Genomic DNA, 16263 nt, shown 5'->3' with positions numbered 1-16263 from the left:
CACTGGATCTCCCAGTAGGTAGTGATTCCCCCCACCATCCCAGGGAATTAAGATGCCAGCAAAAAGCAGGAAGGGGAGAGGTGGCGGCTGAATGAATATAGCACTAAAAAAAACACACGTGCAATTGTTACAGACGGCAGTGGTTTGCACGCGCGGGATGTGCCCCAGAAGTGCCCCTAAAGACAGGAAAAAGAGGAGGGTGGGGAAAAGGTGGTATCTGCCATCTGGCTTCTTGGGGTGATGGATGGTGCGCTCTGCTCCCCTTTTATACCTTCTATCCTTCCAGGAAGGGGAATGTTGTGAGGCTTCCCAGCCAGATGCCCCCAGAAAGGGAAGTGGGGTGTGGAAACACTTTTGGACTCTGAGCATCCACTAATGCCTCCTTCAGCACAGAGAGCCTGCATTGATTCTTCTGTTCTGCCTGCCCTGCTCTGTTTTTTTGAAACTGGTATATAGATATATATATATATATTTTTAAATAAGATAACCAACAATATTACACTAAAAACCATATATCTTACAAAAAAAAATCTGTATGATAAAATGTATATAATTATGTATTTTTTATATATATATATCTGTATCTATATGCATGTCTCTCAAATATTTCCATGTGGCCCTTAAATTGATATCCAATATGGATTACCTGCCATGACTATGGCATCAACAGCTTTTAATTCTGATTTAAGCCTTTCACGCCTGATTGCATGGGAAATGGACACCGGCCCGTGGGGGTGGGGAGATGCTGCGTACCTGACAGAAGCTGCTCTCCGTTCTCAAATAAGCAGCAGAGATGGCTGCAATTGAAAGCCAAAGATGACTCCCTCCTTTGGAGGTGTTTTCCCCTAGCAAAGGGTTAGTCCAGCCACCACCAGCCGAGCAGCCATTGTGTTTCCCTTCCATGTCCCATCCCTGATGGACAGGGATTGCAACACGAAGGCTGCGGAGTTGACAGCTGCTAGGAAGGAAGGGCAAAGAGAGTGGTCAATGGAAAGCACAAGCGGCCCACCACGGCCACAGGCCGAGGGGGAGGAGGAGAGGGGCTCCAACCACAGCAGAAAGATGGCGCAACTCTCTAGGGATAAACGCATTCATAGCTCTCTATGGTTGGAGATCCCGTGGACACAAACAGGGTCTATAGTTGCCAGCGCAGCATTTCTCAACCTTGGCAGCTTGAAGATGCGTGGACTTCAAGCCACGCTGGCTGGGGAATTCTGGGAGTTGAAGTCCACACATCTTCAAGTTGCCAAGGTTGAGAAACGCTGTGCCAGAGAATCTCCCATCAATTTCTTTCTGGATAAGTTATTGCTTGTCCACCTCCTCAAACTACAGGGTAGGGAAAGACTTCTCAGTCACAAGGAAGCATCACTCAAACATGGAGGATCTCTTCTGGTTTTGACCAAGGGTTGCGCATCAAACCCCAGAGATAAGGAAAAATCTCAACTTGCACAGCAAGGGGAGGCCAATGCTGGAGTCAAGAGCTACCACCTGCAGGGCAACAAATGCTGAGCCAACACAGAAAGAGCACCATTATAATTCAGGGTGGACGGATCAGTTCCCTTCATCAATACCCATTTCTTCCTCAGATGTGGCAGCTTTCAACCAGGAGCTGGGAACATAATGGCCATGCTGACCAAGGGCTGACGAGAGCTGTAGTGAGACACATTTGTGGGACACCAAGTCGGGGAAGGCACCTCTAAACATTTATCCCATCTCTGTGGAGCCACAGTTTACTCACCCCTTGCTTTCCAGGGTTCAGCTTCCAAACAGCCCTGGAGGGAGAGGAGGCATATCACATCCTTATGCCCACTCCGGCCACTTGCATTTATGTTCTGAAACTCAGACAGTGCAATTGAACCCCTACCTCTGCTTTAAGAATTCAGGAAGCTTGCAGAGACCCCAGGGTATTCCAAACGACGTTTAAGAGAAAATATTATATAGCAACTAATTCTTTTTCTTCCTCGACTTCTGTGAGGGAGTCAAAAGCAGCAAGGATAAAGACCAGACATTAACCTGCCTTCAAGAGGATTAGGTGAGGCCTGGCGAGCGATCTCCACCTGTGAGTCAATGTAAGCCACCAAAGCGGCCTCAGATGAATGTAAGCCTCGTGCAGATATACAGCCATCCACTTTACTCATTCTCTCTGGGAGTCATACGTGATCTGGCACTGACAGTAAATATTAGCACCTGCTAAACTACTGAATGGCACAGAAGAGCATTCCATGCCAGGAAGTGTGCATATGCCAATGGCGTGATAAAAGATCTGGACTATCCATGCACCCAACTACCAGCGGTGCTATATTCACAGTGTTAGTAATGCCACTCAGGATGCACTCACCGCCAACACCTACACTGATGTTATAGGCAAGCTCTTGCTCCTGATTTGCTTTTGGAGAAGCTTACAAATGCACCCACAGAGCAGAGGTCACAAGCTACTGGCGTTAGATACACAGGAACACATACGGAGTTTTTAAAACACCCCAAGGAAACGCCGCAGGACTAGCATTTTGGGAAACAAGACGCGAGGTCCTCAACCACACACGGGGGAGGTGTTGGCTACTACGGGTCATGCAAACATTTGAGCAGCTTCCGCAACGTGAAGCAGCACCGTATCTTTGCGCGATGCGGGGGAGGCACAGCACCTGAACATTCCCACCACGTAAATGTCCTGCGGCGGGAGCAGACACCGTGCCTGCCCCACCTTCAGAGGAATAGGAAGTCGGCTTTTCCTCTAATGCATTTGCTCCAGGAAGGCAGAAGGGGGCAGCAATCTTATATAAAGAAACACACTGAACCTGCCAGCAGCTCTCTGGAGGCTTTTGTTCTCACACTGGAAGTTTTGGGCCTCTTTGATCTAGAAACCTCACGAGAGAAAAAAGTTTTAAAGGGCAATGCATCTGCCTCACAACATGGGCAAGTTCCAGGCCTTGTTTTCTATTCTCTTCACCCTTGCCTTCATTTACAACCCAGCTTTCACCATCATCCATTCCTCACTCTTCTCCATAAACCCACCAAAAAACAAAACAAAACAAAAAAAACGGCTTTACCTCTTCTCTGCTCTCTGTAAGAACAATCTTCTGAAATCTGGGCAAACTCAGACACGTTGCCCTTCCACATGCACACCTCATCTTTTGCAGACATACCAGCAGCGGCCTACGTCCCTTCTTATCGCCAAGTTGACGAGCTCTGACTTTTCCTGTTTCTTGGAACCCCATGACCCACATCCCAATTTAGCTTTTCTCAGAAAATGCCAACTTTTAAACTTCTCTGTGTTCCTCTGCATAATTCGTGTCTTCCGGTTTGGTGAGAGTTATCTCGAGGAGCCCATTTCCCTGCAGATATTTAGACCTAATGTAACTCTGCTTTTTTTACTGTGCATACACTTTTGACACCTCTTGACGTTAAAGAGCACCAAAACAAGGGGGTTGTGGCAGCAGAAATATTATAGATAAGGCTGTGGGTTGAATTTGTATTTCTTTTTGCAGCTTCCTTGCAAAATAAAAAAAAAAAACTCCCGACATGTCTTTGATCGATAAGCCTTTCAGGTTGAGTAAGTCGTGCTGATTCAAAGGCATCTTTTTCAGCACGATCCTTCACCATAACAGTTCCTCTTCTAGTAAACTATCTTTTTTTTTCCCCACAACCTAGCCACCAGGTCTAGCCCCACGCTGCATGTTCTTCGTTAAGTTTCCCATTCCCTTTTCCCTGCAATACCGCAGAACCTGGATTACACGGACCAAAATGTATTGTTTGGAAGCAACACGACCACATTAGAAAGGAAACCCAGTTCACAGGCACATGATGGGGAAGCAGCTTAAGTGAGATTTTTGCATTGTAGATGCTGTTCCGTTTTGCTGGGACAGGGGACCAGAGAGAGCCCCCGCAGGGACAGAGCAGCGTCAGGGACCAGCAACCAAGGTGGAAATTCACTGATGTAGGCTGTCCATATCTGGAGAGAAAAGACCGTATGCTATTAAACCTGGATGCACCACCTCTTCCAGAGTCTTTATCACCCACAACCTATCAAGATAGCTATGATGGGGCTGCTTTTCTTCCTGCCTACAGGAAGAGACGATTTCCCTCCATTTTTTCATCAGGCCTAATGATTCTACCATGTTATCCATTCTGTTTATTTTCATTAAAAAAAAACCACATTCCCTTGATATCTTCCATCAGTTGGGGAGCTAGTGGGACTCGAGAGTGACCACAAGGAGGGGCCGCGCAAGACCCCTCATTGGGCGTCTGCGTCTAGGTATGGAATTCCAATTTCGGCCCCAAAGGGCTTACTGAGAAAGAGGTAAAGCAGCCAGTTCGTTTCCCCTTCATAGAGTCCCCCGCGGCATGGTTTTTGGGAAAAGACGGACAGACTTCTGGTCCAAAAGAAAGGCGGGCTCTACAAAAATCCTCCGTTCTAACAAGGCAGCGAGCTCTCTCTCCTGGGACATTCGGAGGCCGCAGAAAACGGCACGGAGCCGGAGGAGATTTCGGCCGACTTCACGATGGTGATGACGCTGGTGGTGGCGACTTTGGTGGGGGTGATGGGGCCCCGGGCCACGGTGCGCGCAAAGGTCTGCAGGGCTTCGTACTTGGAGCGCAAGGCGTCCAGCTCCAGTTTCATGCTGCTGTTTTCCCGGGCGAGCTTCTCCACCTCTTGCTGGAGGTCTGCCCGCTGCCGCTCCAGCTCCTCCTTCTGGGTCACCCGCTTGATCCGGCAGCTGGCCGCGTAGCCCCGGTTCTTGAGTGTGCGCCGCCGTTGCTTCAAGCGAATCACCTCCTCTTTCGTGAGACCTCGCAGGTGCTGGTTCAGCTCCCGCACGGACATCGACACGAGTTCGTCATCGCTCAGCACCGGGGCGTTTTCTCCCGACTCCTCCTTGACCTATAGACACCAACGTCACAAAACTCATGACTACATTACAGTGGGTCAGTGTTGCTCGACCCTGGCCACTTTCAGACGCGGGGACTTCAACTCCCAGGATTCCCCAGCCAGCATGGCTGGCTGGGGAATCCTGGGAGTTGAAGTCCCCGCGTCTGAAAGTGGCCAGGGTCGAGAAAGGCTGCACTAGGTCACGGCCATACCTTTGTAACCGCCAGATCGTACATGGGGAAGTGTTGCGTGCGGACTGCCCCGGAGGAATCTTCAAAATACCCGACTGTGGTTAAGACCAGCCTGTAAGAATGAGCTCAGCTACCTACCTTTTTTTTTTTTTTTAAAGACTAGTGAACTATGTGAGGATCAGCTACCATCCAGTTCTGGAATTTTGGGTGAGAATCCAAACGAAACAAAACCTGAGCGTACCTCTTTATGTCCATGTTCCTGAGATGTAATAAGTAACAGGCTTTGACTGAAGCTACTTTGTGCCTTTGTACTCCCTCTTAGCCACCGCTCGAAGTACCATCCCCACGTATAAAACATATGGCTCGACATGATGGTGATTCATCAGGATTTTGAAGAAGTTAGCGTTATTACTCCACCACCGACTTGCTTTTGTAATTAGTACAAGCAGACAACTCTCCAATGAGGGATGTATTTTAAAAGTATTTTTAATAACTTTAACACTCTAAAAACATCAGGACGTGACAATATGTGACCGAAACGGGACCAAGTCCTTTTCTTTCAGACTAGTGAACTACGTGAGCATAGCCAGAGGGCAATTTTACAGTGACTTGACCAGACTGTAAGAAATGGCGCAGCTTCATGAACAGTTTGGCATCACCCAACAGCATCTGGCCATACCCTCAGTGAAAGATAGGAAACCCTGGAGCGAGCCAGCCTGCCTGCCAGCCTTCCCAACAGGCATCTCAACCCGGGAAGTTGTTCAGGAGAAGTATGGAAAGGAAATGGCTCTGATCATTCTGCAAGGAGAATCATGGCCTGATCAGGTTGCACAGGAAATCTGTTAGGGGAGTAGGGCTTTTGAAACAGTCTTCTGCAGAGGTGTAGCGTTTCCCATGGACCACCACCCAAAATCCTTTTTTCTTAACTGGAATTTAAACTGGGGAGATGTAATTTATTCCACAGCTGTGCTCAACCTATGTTGAACCATGAATTTTACAAAGCTTTAGCTGAGTATATTGTTCTTATCTCCAAACTGAAGTTAGAGCTATCCTAATTCTTTTTTTTTTTTTTTTTTAAAGTAAAGAAAGATTCCAGGCTGCTCTGTTCTGATGCCCAAGTGAAGCTATTGTCTTCAAGCAAGACTGGATAGCATCACACACGGTCCCATAACTTACTTTTCGGGCACAGACTGGCTTTTGGAAAAGGGGTAAGTAAAGCAGTGGGGGTGCAACAGCTGGCATCTTTCACTGCAGATGTCACTTTCGTTTTCTAAAATCCAAGTGGGCCTTACCTTAAATGCTTTGTTTGGTTTTGGATTAGTCGTCATAACCTGGGCACAATCTCCTGGACAGAACTGCTCAGAAATTGCAACTGGAGAAAAAAGGGGGAAGCAGGGAGGGAGGGAAAGAGAGACAACAGGTTAAATGTCGTGCAGCTTAGAGAAAAGAATGATGTATTTCCAATCAAGTATCAGCACCTCTCACTGCAAGGCTATTTAACACTATGCTTCTTAGATGCTGTTTTTTAAATCTCCCTCCTCCTCCTCAACTTTTATCTCACCAGCCACTCAATCTACAAGTGCAGAGAAGCCCGGTATCTCAGGATGCCGTAACCCATTAGTACCATTACAAGGCACACAAGCAAGGGACAATATCAACCCCCTCATCCTAAGACTACGTTTTTTTAAAAAGCAGCTGTGATGAGAAAAACCTTTCTTCCCCATCTCCCTTATCGCCAATTCGGGCTGCAAGAGCGAGGTGGGTCCAGATTCTGCTGTATTCAGGCAGGCCTAGGCAAGATGATGGTGCCCAGCAGAATAAGAAACCCAGTTCCTAGTTGCTTCTTCGGCAGAAAAACTTCTTACTGCCATCACTGCAGCTTTTATCGGGCCTAGAACATGAGAGATGGCCCAGGCTGACTTGTTCGAGGCATGCCCCATACGCTGCCAACTCAAAAGCCACGGGGGGCTCTCAGGTTCCATTGCCAGCCTGAACAACTGCACCCTCTTCTGCCCGAGGAACATTCTTGTTGGTAATTCTGCCCGCTCCATATTCCCAGCTACCAGGTCTCTAATCCAGATAAACCAGAATCTGAGAAAAACCTGAGCAAGTTGCTAGATGTGCTGAGGGGGAGAGGAAGCTGCTCACACATGACACTGAACACATAAAGAGACTGTGGACTATACCAACTTGGACCTCTGGGCTAGTTAACCCAGCACCTCCTCTTGGAAGGCAACAGTTTTCTTAAAGACTCTGGTCTCAGATCTGCTGCAAATGTTTTTTTTTTAAGTAGAGATGCCAAAAGAAGAAACTGCATTCTTACACCTGCAAAGCAACTGTTCTGCCATTAGTCTCTGGGCCTTCCCTAAATAAATGGTCTTCTTCAGCCAGAACCCACGAGACACCCCCAACAAGATTGCTTCAATCTATGCTCAGTTTTTTTTAAAAAAATGACAGCAGTGAGGTAAGAGAAAGGGGAATGATGGCAACAGTAGGAATTTAAGGTGATTTCTGCCAAGCTGTCCTATATCGTTCTACATTATTTGGAGAGGCCCTTGTGACTTCCACACTGCAACACCGTTGAACCCAAAGTCCTCAGATGACTTCACATTTCACAAGTCATCCTAGTAAGGCTGTTTCCTCAGGCGGGGTTTGAAAACAGATGGCCATATGAACCTTGATTCCCTGCCAGACCCGAGTTAAGAGGTGGAATTTCTGGACCCAGAAGAATTCTGCCCATCTGGATTCGATCTGCCCAGAACGTTCCACAAAGCCAAACTCCCTTTTCCAAATCTCCACAGATATAAAGCCAGCTCCAAGTTTGCTTTCAGGGCTTTCTGAAAAGCAGGCAAACGTTATCCTTAAAATCCGAGTTTCCCATCACCATCCCGGGCTGCAATCCACAAAAAAACAAACAAACAAACAAAAAAAAAACGAAATGAAACACAAAGCAATCGTCTTCCCTATTCTTGGCTCCCCGCCTCTTCAAAGGCAGAAAAGTCCCCTACGCCTCCCAGCCCCACCTGTAGGCAGCTCCCGAGTCCAAGCAACCAATTCTTTGAAAGATGGCACACGGGTGGCAGGCAGACAAACCGGCTGATGGAGACGCGAGGACGGAGCGGTTTCACGAGAGGAGAAAACAACGCAACGCTTCCTCGCTTGGCTGGAATTCTCCCATCCGCCTCTGAAGGAGGGGGCCCCTTCCAGCAACGGGAGATGCGCCCAGCGGCAATGCTTCTCCGCTCTCCCCCTGCTGAGGCTGCCCTTGGCTCTCACCTCAGGTGCACTAAAGTGCGCCCCTCTCAAGGAGCACCGGAGACGGACTGTCTAGACTTCGGCGCAGAGCCTCCACCTGCATCGCACGGCACGGATGACACTGTTGGAGCCGCTTCAAAGAGCCGTGTACCTACCACTGAAGGAGAGGGCAATGCAGCTGTGACATCACAGTGGCTTCGTCTTCCCCGCCGGCTCGGGCCACAAGAGCGAGGCTTGAACATTAAGAGCCGACGTGCCTAGGAAGCACCGGCTCGGGGAGGCTGCGGCGCCGGACATGTGAAACGTTTAGACCGTCGGGCCGGAGCACCTTCCCTCCCGTGCCACCGCCCGTCCGTCCAAGAAGAAAACAGGGCCAGGGTGGTGGAGGTGAAAACACTGGTCTCCGTCCACATCTACACAGTGTCACACATTCTAATCATTAAAAAAAAAAAAAAACAGAAGACAACGGCAACGACATCTAGCCAAAGCATCCCAAGCATGATTTCCTTCCGATAGTTGCCATGGTGACCTTGGGAAAGTAGCCAACCCTGAGATGGTAGCCATGGAAACAAGAGAAGCCCAAAAGCAAATCATGACTTGGGGTCATCTCTGTGCAAAGGCATCGGGGAGGACGGAGAGGAGAGAGTCAACAAACCCATGCATTTCGGAACACATGGGGGACAGACAGAGGGAAAAGGGCGGGGAAGAGAATGGCGGGGAGGTGCGCGTGGGGGGGGGGTGTTTGCTGGCTCAGCCTGAGCAGCCCCCTGCTTGACTTGTGGCGACGGACACCGTTCACCGTCATATGATGAGAGCACACAACTGAAAGCCAGAGGGGCTGTGGCTGCTGCCTTGGAGGCGGAAGGGGGGAAACAGAGCCTTCTCATAGGCGCCGGACATCCCCTAGCCCAGCCTTTCCTCCTCAGCCCGCCAGAGCCGCTGGCACTGAGGAACACGCCTCTCCGATGTCCGTGCCCTTTTTTTAAAGAAACAGAGAAGCAGTAACGCCATCCAGGATCGGAAAGCGCATCTGAGAACTTGCAGAGTGCCTCCTTCTGCTTACTAAGCAAATGCAACCTGTCCCCACGCATTCCCAGCGCAAAAGAAAACAGGGCAGCATTCTATGGTCATGGCTCCTTTCCGTTTAACTTTCAAAGCTTTGGGATTGCTGCACAGAAGCCACTCTGTACTGGCTCAAGCATCTTTAGATTCTTCAGAAGAACTGGAGGAGGCAGGGAGAGCTAGCTGGGAATGTGGCAGATGGGGGGGGGGAAGGAAAGTGAAATGCAGAGCAGGACTACAAAGGCATGTTTTATTCACAGAAAACTGTAATTGTTCCTGCAGCTCCCCCGAGCAACTCAGCACTCCCCAGAACACGAGCACCCTGAACTTTGCGCATGGAGGAAAGGATCGAATGACAAGGGGCCCAGCTAGAAGCCACCAGGGGAAAGGTGGCCATGCCATGTTGGCTTCCTTGCAAGGCACCGAAGGCCCCAGGGCCAGCAGTGCAGAAGCCAAAGGCTCTGCAGAACCAGAGGAGTCAAAGTTGCCAGGCAGCCACATAACGGGAAATAAGATAAAGAAAGGCGTGGCTGTGGAGGAGGAGCCAAGAGAAGGATTACCTTGGACTTGAAGAGCTTTCCCCAGGCCCTTGTTCGTTCCTTTACAGCTGCCCTCTCCTGCCCTCATGTTTGGACCTGGTGGCCAGATGCCCCGGAAGCCCCTTCAGGGCCGGGGCCGCTCCTCGGAGGAAGGTGGCACCTGCAGGCGCAGGCCGCCGGGTCTCTCTCCAGGAACCCTTTCCGAGGGGAAGCCGAGTGGAAACCGTTCCTCCCTATCCTTGGGTATGCACACACGCACAGCATGTCTTAGCATATGCATCCCTTCAGTGCCATAGTTATGCAATGAGTCACCAGCTGTTTACAGAGTGGGGGAAAGCTCACATTCCCACAGAACCAGGAACACTTCCTTCTCCTCCCCCTTGTCTGCCTTCCCGCCTTCTTTCTCCCCACCCAACCCCTAAAAGGAGAAAGAGAGACAGCGCTGGAGGCTCCCTGGGCTTGGCAGTTATACCAGAAAAAGGAACTTCAAAAACGCTTGAAGAAATTTAAATAAAGGGGGAGGGGGAGAGGCAAAGTTCCAGCCCCACGGCAGCACCAGGCACAGAAAGCCCCTTGGTCCTTGACTGGCTGTCCCCACCTACCAACTAACCAATGGAAAGGCTGCGCAAGCACCCTCTGTGTCCGGGAGAAAGGTGCGTCCGACGCACAGAGTTCCTCTTTCCTCCCACTGGTTGCTCAAATTTCTGAGGACTTCTTGTGTCCCACCTGTTGCAACGTTATGCTCCGGGCTTCTAAAACACCAAGGTTTATAGCTGTCTTTTTGCTGTCACTGCCGCTCTGTGAATTATCGCACTACAGCCACTTCTGCGCTGTCGATCTGCTGTGAGAGTTTGCCTGAATTCTGCCTTGAAATGCAAACGTAGAACAACAGCGCTAGCCACTTGCCACTTTTGACGCTAAAGCCTGAAACGAGATCTGCTTCTCCTTATTGCAAAAGAACCAACCGCTAGCTTCTCTTCACCCAGAGCTACACAAAAAGGACATCCAGAGAAACAGCCACCTCCGTCTCTTGCCACAATCTCATTTCAGTGACCCCCCCCAAAAAAATATTGGAACCACCTTAAAAATGTATCATAGCATACGTTTTCATGGACAACAGCCCACCTCATTGAAGGCATGGTAAAATCATTTATTTCCTGGTTTTCAAAAATTTATTTTATCCATTTCTTATTTTGGGTGTTGCTAAACATTTCATTTTTTTTTAAAGGCACACACCTGCCAATGTACAACAAAAGCAACTGTGCAACATGGAATACCTGCCATGTAGTCTCTACAAACCCAATTTCCTACCTCTTGCAAGGGCCCGTACGTAAGCTTAATATATACTTCCATCCCTCACCAACTCTACGCCGCCTGCTGCTTACACACCTGGCCATGCACATTTAGCTCTAGCCAGACCCTCGCCCCACATCGCTGGCCGCAAGGCAAAAAATATGAGCGGTAAGAATTATGCGACCATAAGCGTGTGGAAATCACTGGATGTGCCTGCGTACGCATAAAAGGGAGGGGGCAATTTGAACACCAGGCGAGTCACAGTGGCTCATGTTCTAGAAAGCAGCAGCATGGAGAACTCACCCAGGCAGCCATCCTGCCTGTGATCAGAGCCAGCAGGGAAAAAGAACCCAAACAGGTGGAGCGTCAGGGGCCACCAGACTGAAAGGGACTTTTGCCAAGGCAAAGTTCTCTTGGGAATGCTGGACGATGATCAGAGAGTCTTCCTTCCGTGGTCTGGTAGGAAGCTGCACAGATGCTGCAGCCAGCTTTGGATAACAAAGAAAGTGGAGCAGCAAAGGAGGGGAGGGAGGCACGTCTGTGCTTCAGGCAACGGTGATACAACAATTATCCCGGTTGTGTTCATGAGATACCGCTACCGTTGGTTATGCAATTAACTTGGCTACCACGGTTTGCACATGACACACCAACAGCACAAGATGGCTTGTCCCCACCAGCGGCAGCAGCAGCGGTGCCCCGAAGCTCTCCCAGCTAATCAAACTGTGCACGACTGGGTCAACAAGTGCTGAGTGAGATTTTTCAACATCTACCCTGGCTCCTTCAGAATTGGTCCTTGCACAGTAGAGATTGGAGAGACCGGTCTGAACCTTTCATCCAAAGACTGGAGACAAAAAAGTCCACTCTTCCCCCAAGTCATGGCATGATCTAACTCAGAGGCTTCTTAAAGTGGGTGGGGGACTTTCCCCAAGCCTGAAGGGAGCAGCAGCAGGTCAGCAGAGAAGGAAATACTCCAAGGTGGACCAAGGAGGGAATCACTTTCTCTCCTGCTCCTCCTAGAAGACTCTTCTCATGGGGAAGGAGAACAAGACTCAAGTTAGGGGAATTATGGCAATGGTCTTCCTGTGGTAGTTCTATAGGTGCAAAAGTTGGACTTCGAAGAAACAGGATAGAATAAATATTAATGCTTTTCACCGCAGCTATTGGAAAAGGCTGTGGAGAACATGAAAAGTAGCCAGGAAAACAAACAAATGGCTTATAGAACAAATCAATGATCACGTTTTGGACACATTAGGTGAAGACTCAGCTTTTCTGACAAGTCCATAATGCTGGGAAAAATGGAAAGAATGAGAAGGGGATGACCAGAAGTAAGGTGGATGGACAATCCAACTTCAACAGCAAAGAAAGCACTATTGAGAAACTCAGAAGGCCAGATCAACTTGGAGAAGGTCTATCTACGTGGTCACTAAGAGTCAACATTGACCTGACAGCACTCAGTCAATCAATCAGTCAAAATGAACATATAAGGAAATGCTTCTCAGTCCACTTGTTTTTTAAATCAGGAAAACAATTTATATGTTTAGTCTTTTTCCCAAAAGACTTCACACCTCTATGGAAGTTGTAGCTGCCTTCCTAGGGAGCTGATAGTTCCTGAAAAAGTTTCTACCTTCTTAGTTTCAATACTTGGCACCTTGCCTATAGATTAGCCGCAAGCAAATTCAAAGGGCATAAGCCAGTATTTTTCAAACTTGGCCACCTTAAGACGTGTGGACTTCAACTCCCAGAATTCCGAAGCCAGTTCCCCCAACATTCACCTGTCAAATGTGAAGCAAGTTGCAGATTCTACAAAAACCATCCAAATGAAATTGTGCCACCTTGTACGTCATTAATAATGCAGATTCCCACCAACTTCATCTATTATAACCTGTGTCGGGGAAGGGACAATTTCTCCTCTCTGAAATCCTTGATAGGACCGGGGGTCACTATTGTGAAAACACAAAGCATGAAAACACACCCTGGAACGGCTGCTGTTTTTGAGACCCTTTCGAAGTTATTTTAAATTCGCTTTCCTCGATCTTTCACACACATGCTTGAACCAACTCTCACCCCCAGCAGGGGCCAATGGAAACTGTAGTCCCAAATTCCAGAACGCACTGAGCTGAGAAAGGCCGAGCAAGGGCTAGTTTACAAATCCCAGTCTGCCCCCGCCCCCAAGTAACCTCCCCAATGCATCTCTTCCAAAAGCTTCCATCTATGGTAAAGATGAGTGTTTTATTTTTTTTTCCCCCCAAGCAGCGTTCCACTTTTCTGTTCAGCCTCTCTAAAAGCACAAAACAGGGTTAATTATCCACTGCGCAGAGCCCTGCCAATACTGCCAGCTGCCACTGGATAACATCCGGGCCGTCATGTTTAGGAAGTGACTGCGAGGAGGAAGATTTCTCTGCGCCGGAGCTCAGAGACGGGAAGGAAGAGAACACAGCGCGCTGCGGTTTTCATCGGTGCTGAGGCAGAAAGGTAAATGGATTAAATATTACATCCCAGCAGGCTGGCTGGGGAAGTCGTTTGAACAGGACTGCAGAGGACCTTAAAATTCTTTAAAAAAAAAAAAAAGCGGGGGGGGGGGAGAAAGAAAGAAAAGGAAGGTATTAATAACTTCCCACCCTGAGAGGTTGTGCAATACTCCATAGTTCTGTTTTCCTACCTTCCTCCAAGCCCCCATTTATAACAATAAGGCAGCAAAAAATACAGTAGGCCTCTCTGATATCTACTGCCTGTCCCTGCCATGGAGATCTCTGCTTGGTTGGCTAATCTCATATTTACAAAGGCCTTGTTTCTACTCGTCTCCTTCCACTTACTTCTTAGCTCTGAAAGAAGAGGAGGAGGGGGAGGGAGGAGGAACAGGAAGGGACAGAGCGCTCGAAATCAGAGCTGAAATGATTTCATGTTTGGAAGCTGGGGAATTCCTCTACCTCATCACCTGATCATTCAGCATTTAAGGTATGATTTTTTGTATCATGCGGTTTAGCAATTCTTTCCAAAACTCATGCTGCAGATGCGTGAGCTCAATCCCTTATGGAGAGTAACCTCCTCAGCGATTCGATTAGACTGCTGGAGCCTTCCAGTGGGAAAAAGAATGTGCCCCACAACCAGGTTCTGTGGACCAACAAAAGAGTGAAGACACTTTTAAGCCCTGCTTCTGTTTTAAGGAGCTCCCGACTGAAAGCTGAAAGGCTTAACTAAATGGCCCACTTCCATTCAGTTCTGCCTTATAATGCTTAGTGTACTTACTGAGATACTCCAGATAGCAGGGCTAATGCTGAAAACCTACTACTGCCTCCCTCAACTTAGCATTCTCCAGAGGTGCTTAAATGCAATGTTGTTCTGTTCTGTTGTATGTGCAAGGCTTCAAAATAAGTAAAAATAAGTAAAAACCCTATGGCATCACTTCAGAAAGAGGGATCTTCAACAATCCTCCCCACACCCTGATTCAACCTATTTTGTGATGGAAACATTCCACTTTCCTGATTTGAGTTCTGTGATTCCCAACACTAGATGCCAAATGGCTCACCACTTTGAAGCTCAAGGAGACTTCTAAAAGCCTTTACTGTGGCCTGGAGGTCTAGTATTCCCAAAAAGAGAAAGAGAGACCAATGGGCTTCTGTGTTTCTCAAAAGGTAAACATAAATCAATTATCTAGCTTTCACTTTATTTACATTCAACTGGCTAGTGTTGTGGACCCCTGTTCAGCCACTAGCCAGCTCCCAGTGCAGAGCCATTTTTTCCTACATGAGTTCTTCAACTCTGTCCTTTCAACCAAAAAAAAAAAAAAATCAGTAGACAGTTCCCCCCCCCTGCTTATCAGGAGTGTAAAGAAGTTATCAGAGGTCCCTTAGCTTGAGCAAAAACACCAAGCAGCAGGTAGCGTTCTCTTGAGAAAACTAGACACTGACAAGTCTCATATGGGGTTCCTGGGCCACTAAGATGTCCACTTCTCATTTAGTATAACCAGTGAGCCAATGACGCCAGAGGATTTGAGATGCACCCTTACACATGATTAACCATATGATAGTGAAATGCAAGGCCTTATGAGAACTAATGCTAGTCTCATGGGTGGCCACATGGAAGGAGAGGATTAAGCAACCGTTCCTCATTTAGAATTCAACACTGAGCTGTCCTGTTAAAGCATCACCAGTTACTAATATTAAGAGTAGGCTGCAGAGATGAAATGATTTGGTGAACAAGAAACTCCCTTTTATTTTGCAACAGACCACTCAACTGCAGTATCCCGTTCAAGCAACTGTCCCCCCCAGATACCTGCCGCATGACTTCTCTAAATAACTGATGCCTGCTTATGCATGCCAGTAGGAAGCATGGAGTTAGACTGCACTGAACGGTCTTTTGAAGGAGACGGGATACACAGAAGCGTGTGTGCATGTTCCAGCTGAAGGGGCAAAAACACAATGACTCAGAAGCATCTCCTACCTAGAATATGCTCTGCTGATTCATTCAACATGTGTAAAATTCCCTTGCAAATACAACCCCTCAAACTTTCCTAACCATTAGCAGCATCCTCAATTCCAAGTCACTGTAATCATGTCATCCAATTACACATTAGAAAACACATCCACCAACTATTTTAAAAACTTCTAGAATAGACATGTGTTAGCTCAGCAGGCAACTGGCCACCGCCGTTGCTATGTTGCAATATCACAGCCTTATCTGATCTATACCCCCCTCCAGATCTGGGGACCAATTCCCAGAATTTTCAGGAATGCGTGGTGACCAGGGAATTCTGGAAGCTCACCCACACACATGGAAGTCTCCCACATGGTGGAAGGCTGAATGAGATAAACCCCATGAAATACAACCCCAGCCACGCTGACCCCTTTTCTGTGGGAAGACAGTACAGTAAGGTTATTCCCCAGATTGTTGAAAGTGGAAATAAGATTCATATAACAGCAGCTTCCCTAAGGCGGTTCACGGGGGGGCTGAGTTTTTGCAAGACTGAGGTGAACTTTGAAGCCAGGGGCTTCCCAGGTTTTAAATTTGTCCTGAGTTGGGGGAAATTCCAGTAGCACCAGATAGAAAAAAGCATGCC

General features: G+C 48.1%; 2 protein-coding genes across 4 annotated transcripts in view; one reads left to right on the top strand and one right to left on the bottom strand.

Moving 5' to 3' along the window:
• Positions 1-3020: 3020 nt before the first annotated feature.
• The window catches only part of MAFK (MAF bZIP transcription factor K), a 14848-nt gene continuing 1605 nt past the window's right edge, over positions 3021-16263 (bottom strand). The window contains exons 1-3 of one of the 3 annotated variants that reach the window (XM_063314843.1): positions 9936-10277; positions 6351-6430; positions 3021-4879 (exon numbers count right to left, since the gene is read on the bottom strand). In XM_063314843.1, the coding sequence (XP_063170913.1) occupies positions 4412-4879; positions 6351-6430; positions 9936-10002 (615 nt within the window). In that variant the 5' untranslated portion in view covers positions 10003-10277 and the 3' untranslated portion in view covers positions 3021-4411. Of the gene's footprint in view, positions 4880-6350; positions 6431-8334; positions 8624-9935; positions 10278-16263 lie in introns of those variants that run through there. The other 2 variants (XM_063314844.1, XM_063314845.1) reach the window with 2 other exon arrangements.
• Positions 13513-16263, top strand: part of LOC134505231 (lysosomal alpha-glucosidase-like) — a 24484-nt gene continuing 21733 nt past the window's right edge. The window contains exon 1 of the mRNA XM_063314840.1: positions 13513-13679. The gene's annotated coding sequence lies outside the window, so the exon portion shown is untranslated. The remainder of the gene's footprint in view (positions 13680-16263) is intronic.

The sequence above is a fragment of the Candoia aspera genome, chromosome 14, assembly GCF_035149785.1.
Source record: "Candoia aspera isolate rCanAsp1 chromosome 14, rCanAsp1.hap2, whole genome shotgun sequence".
Classification (NCBI taxonomy): Eukaryota; Metazoa; Chordata; class Lepidosauria; order Squamata; family Boidae; genus Candoia; species Candoia aspera.
Note: the sequence above shows the minus strand (reverse complement) of the source record. Positions and strands in the feature narration are given on the sequence as shown.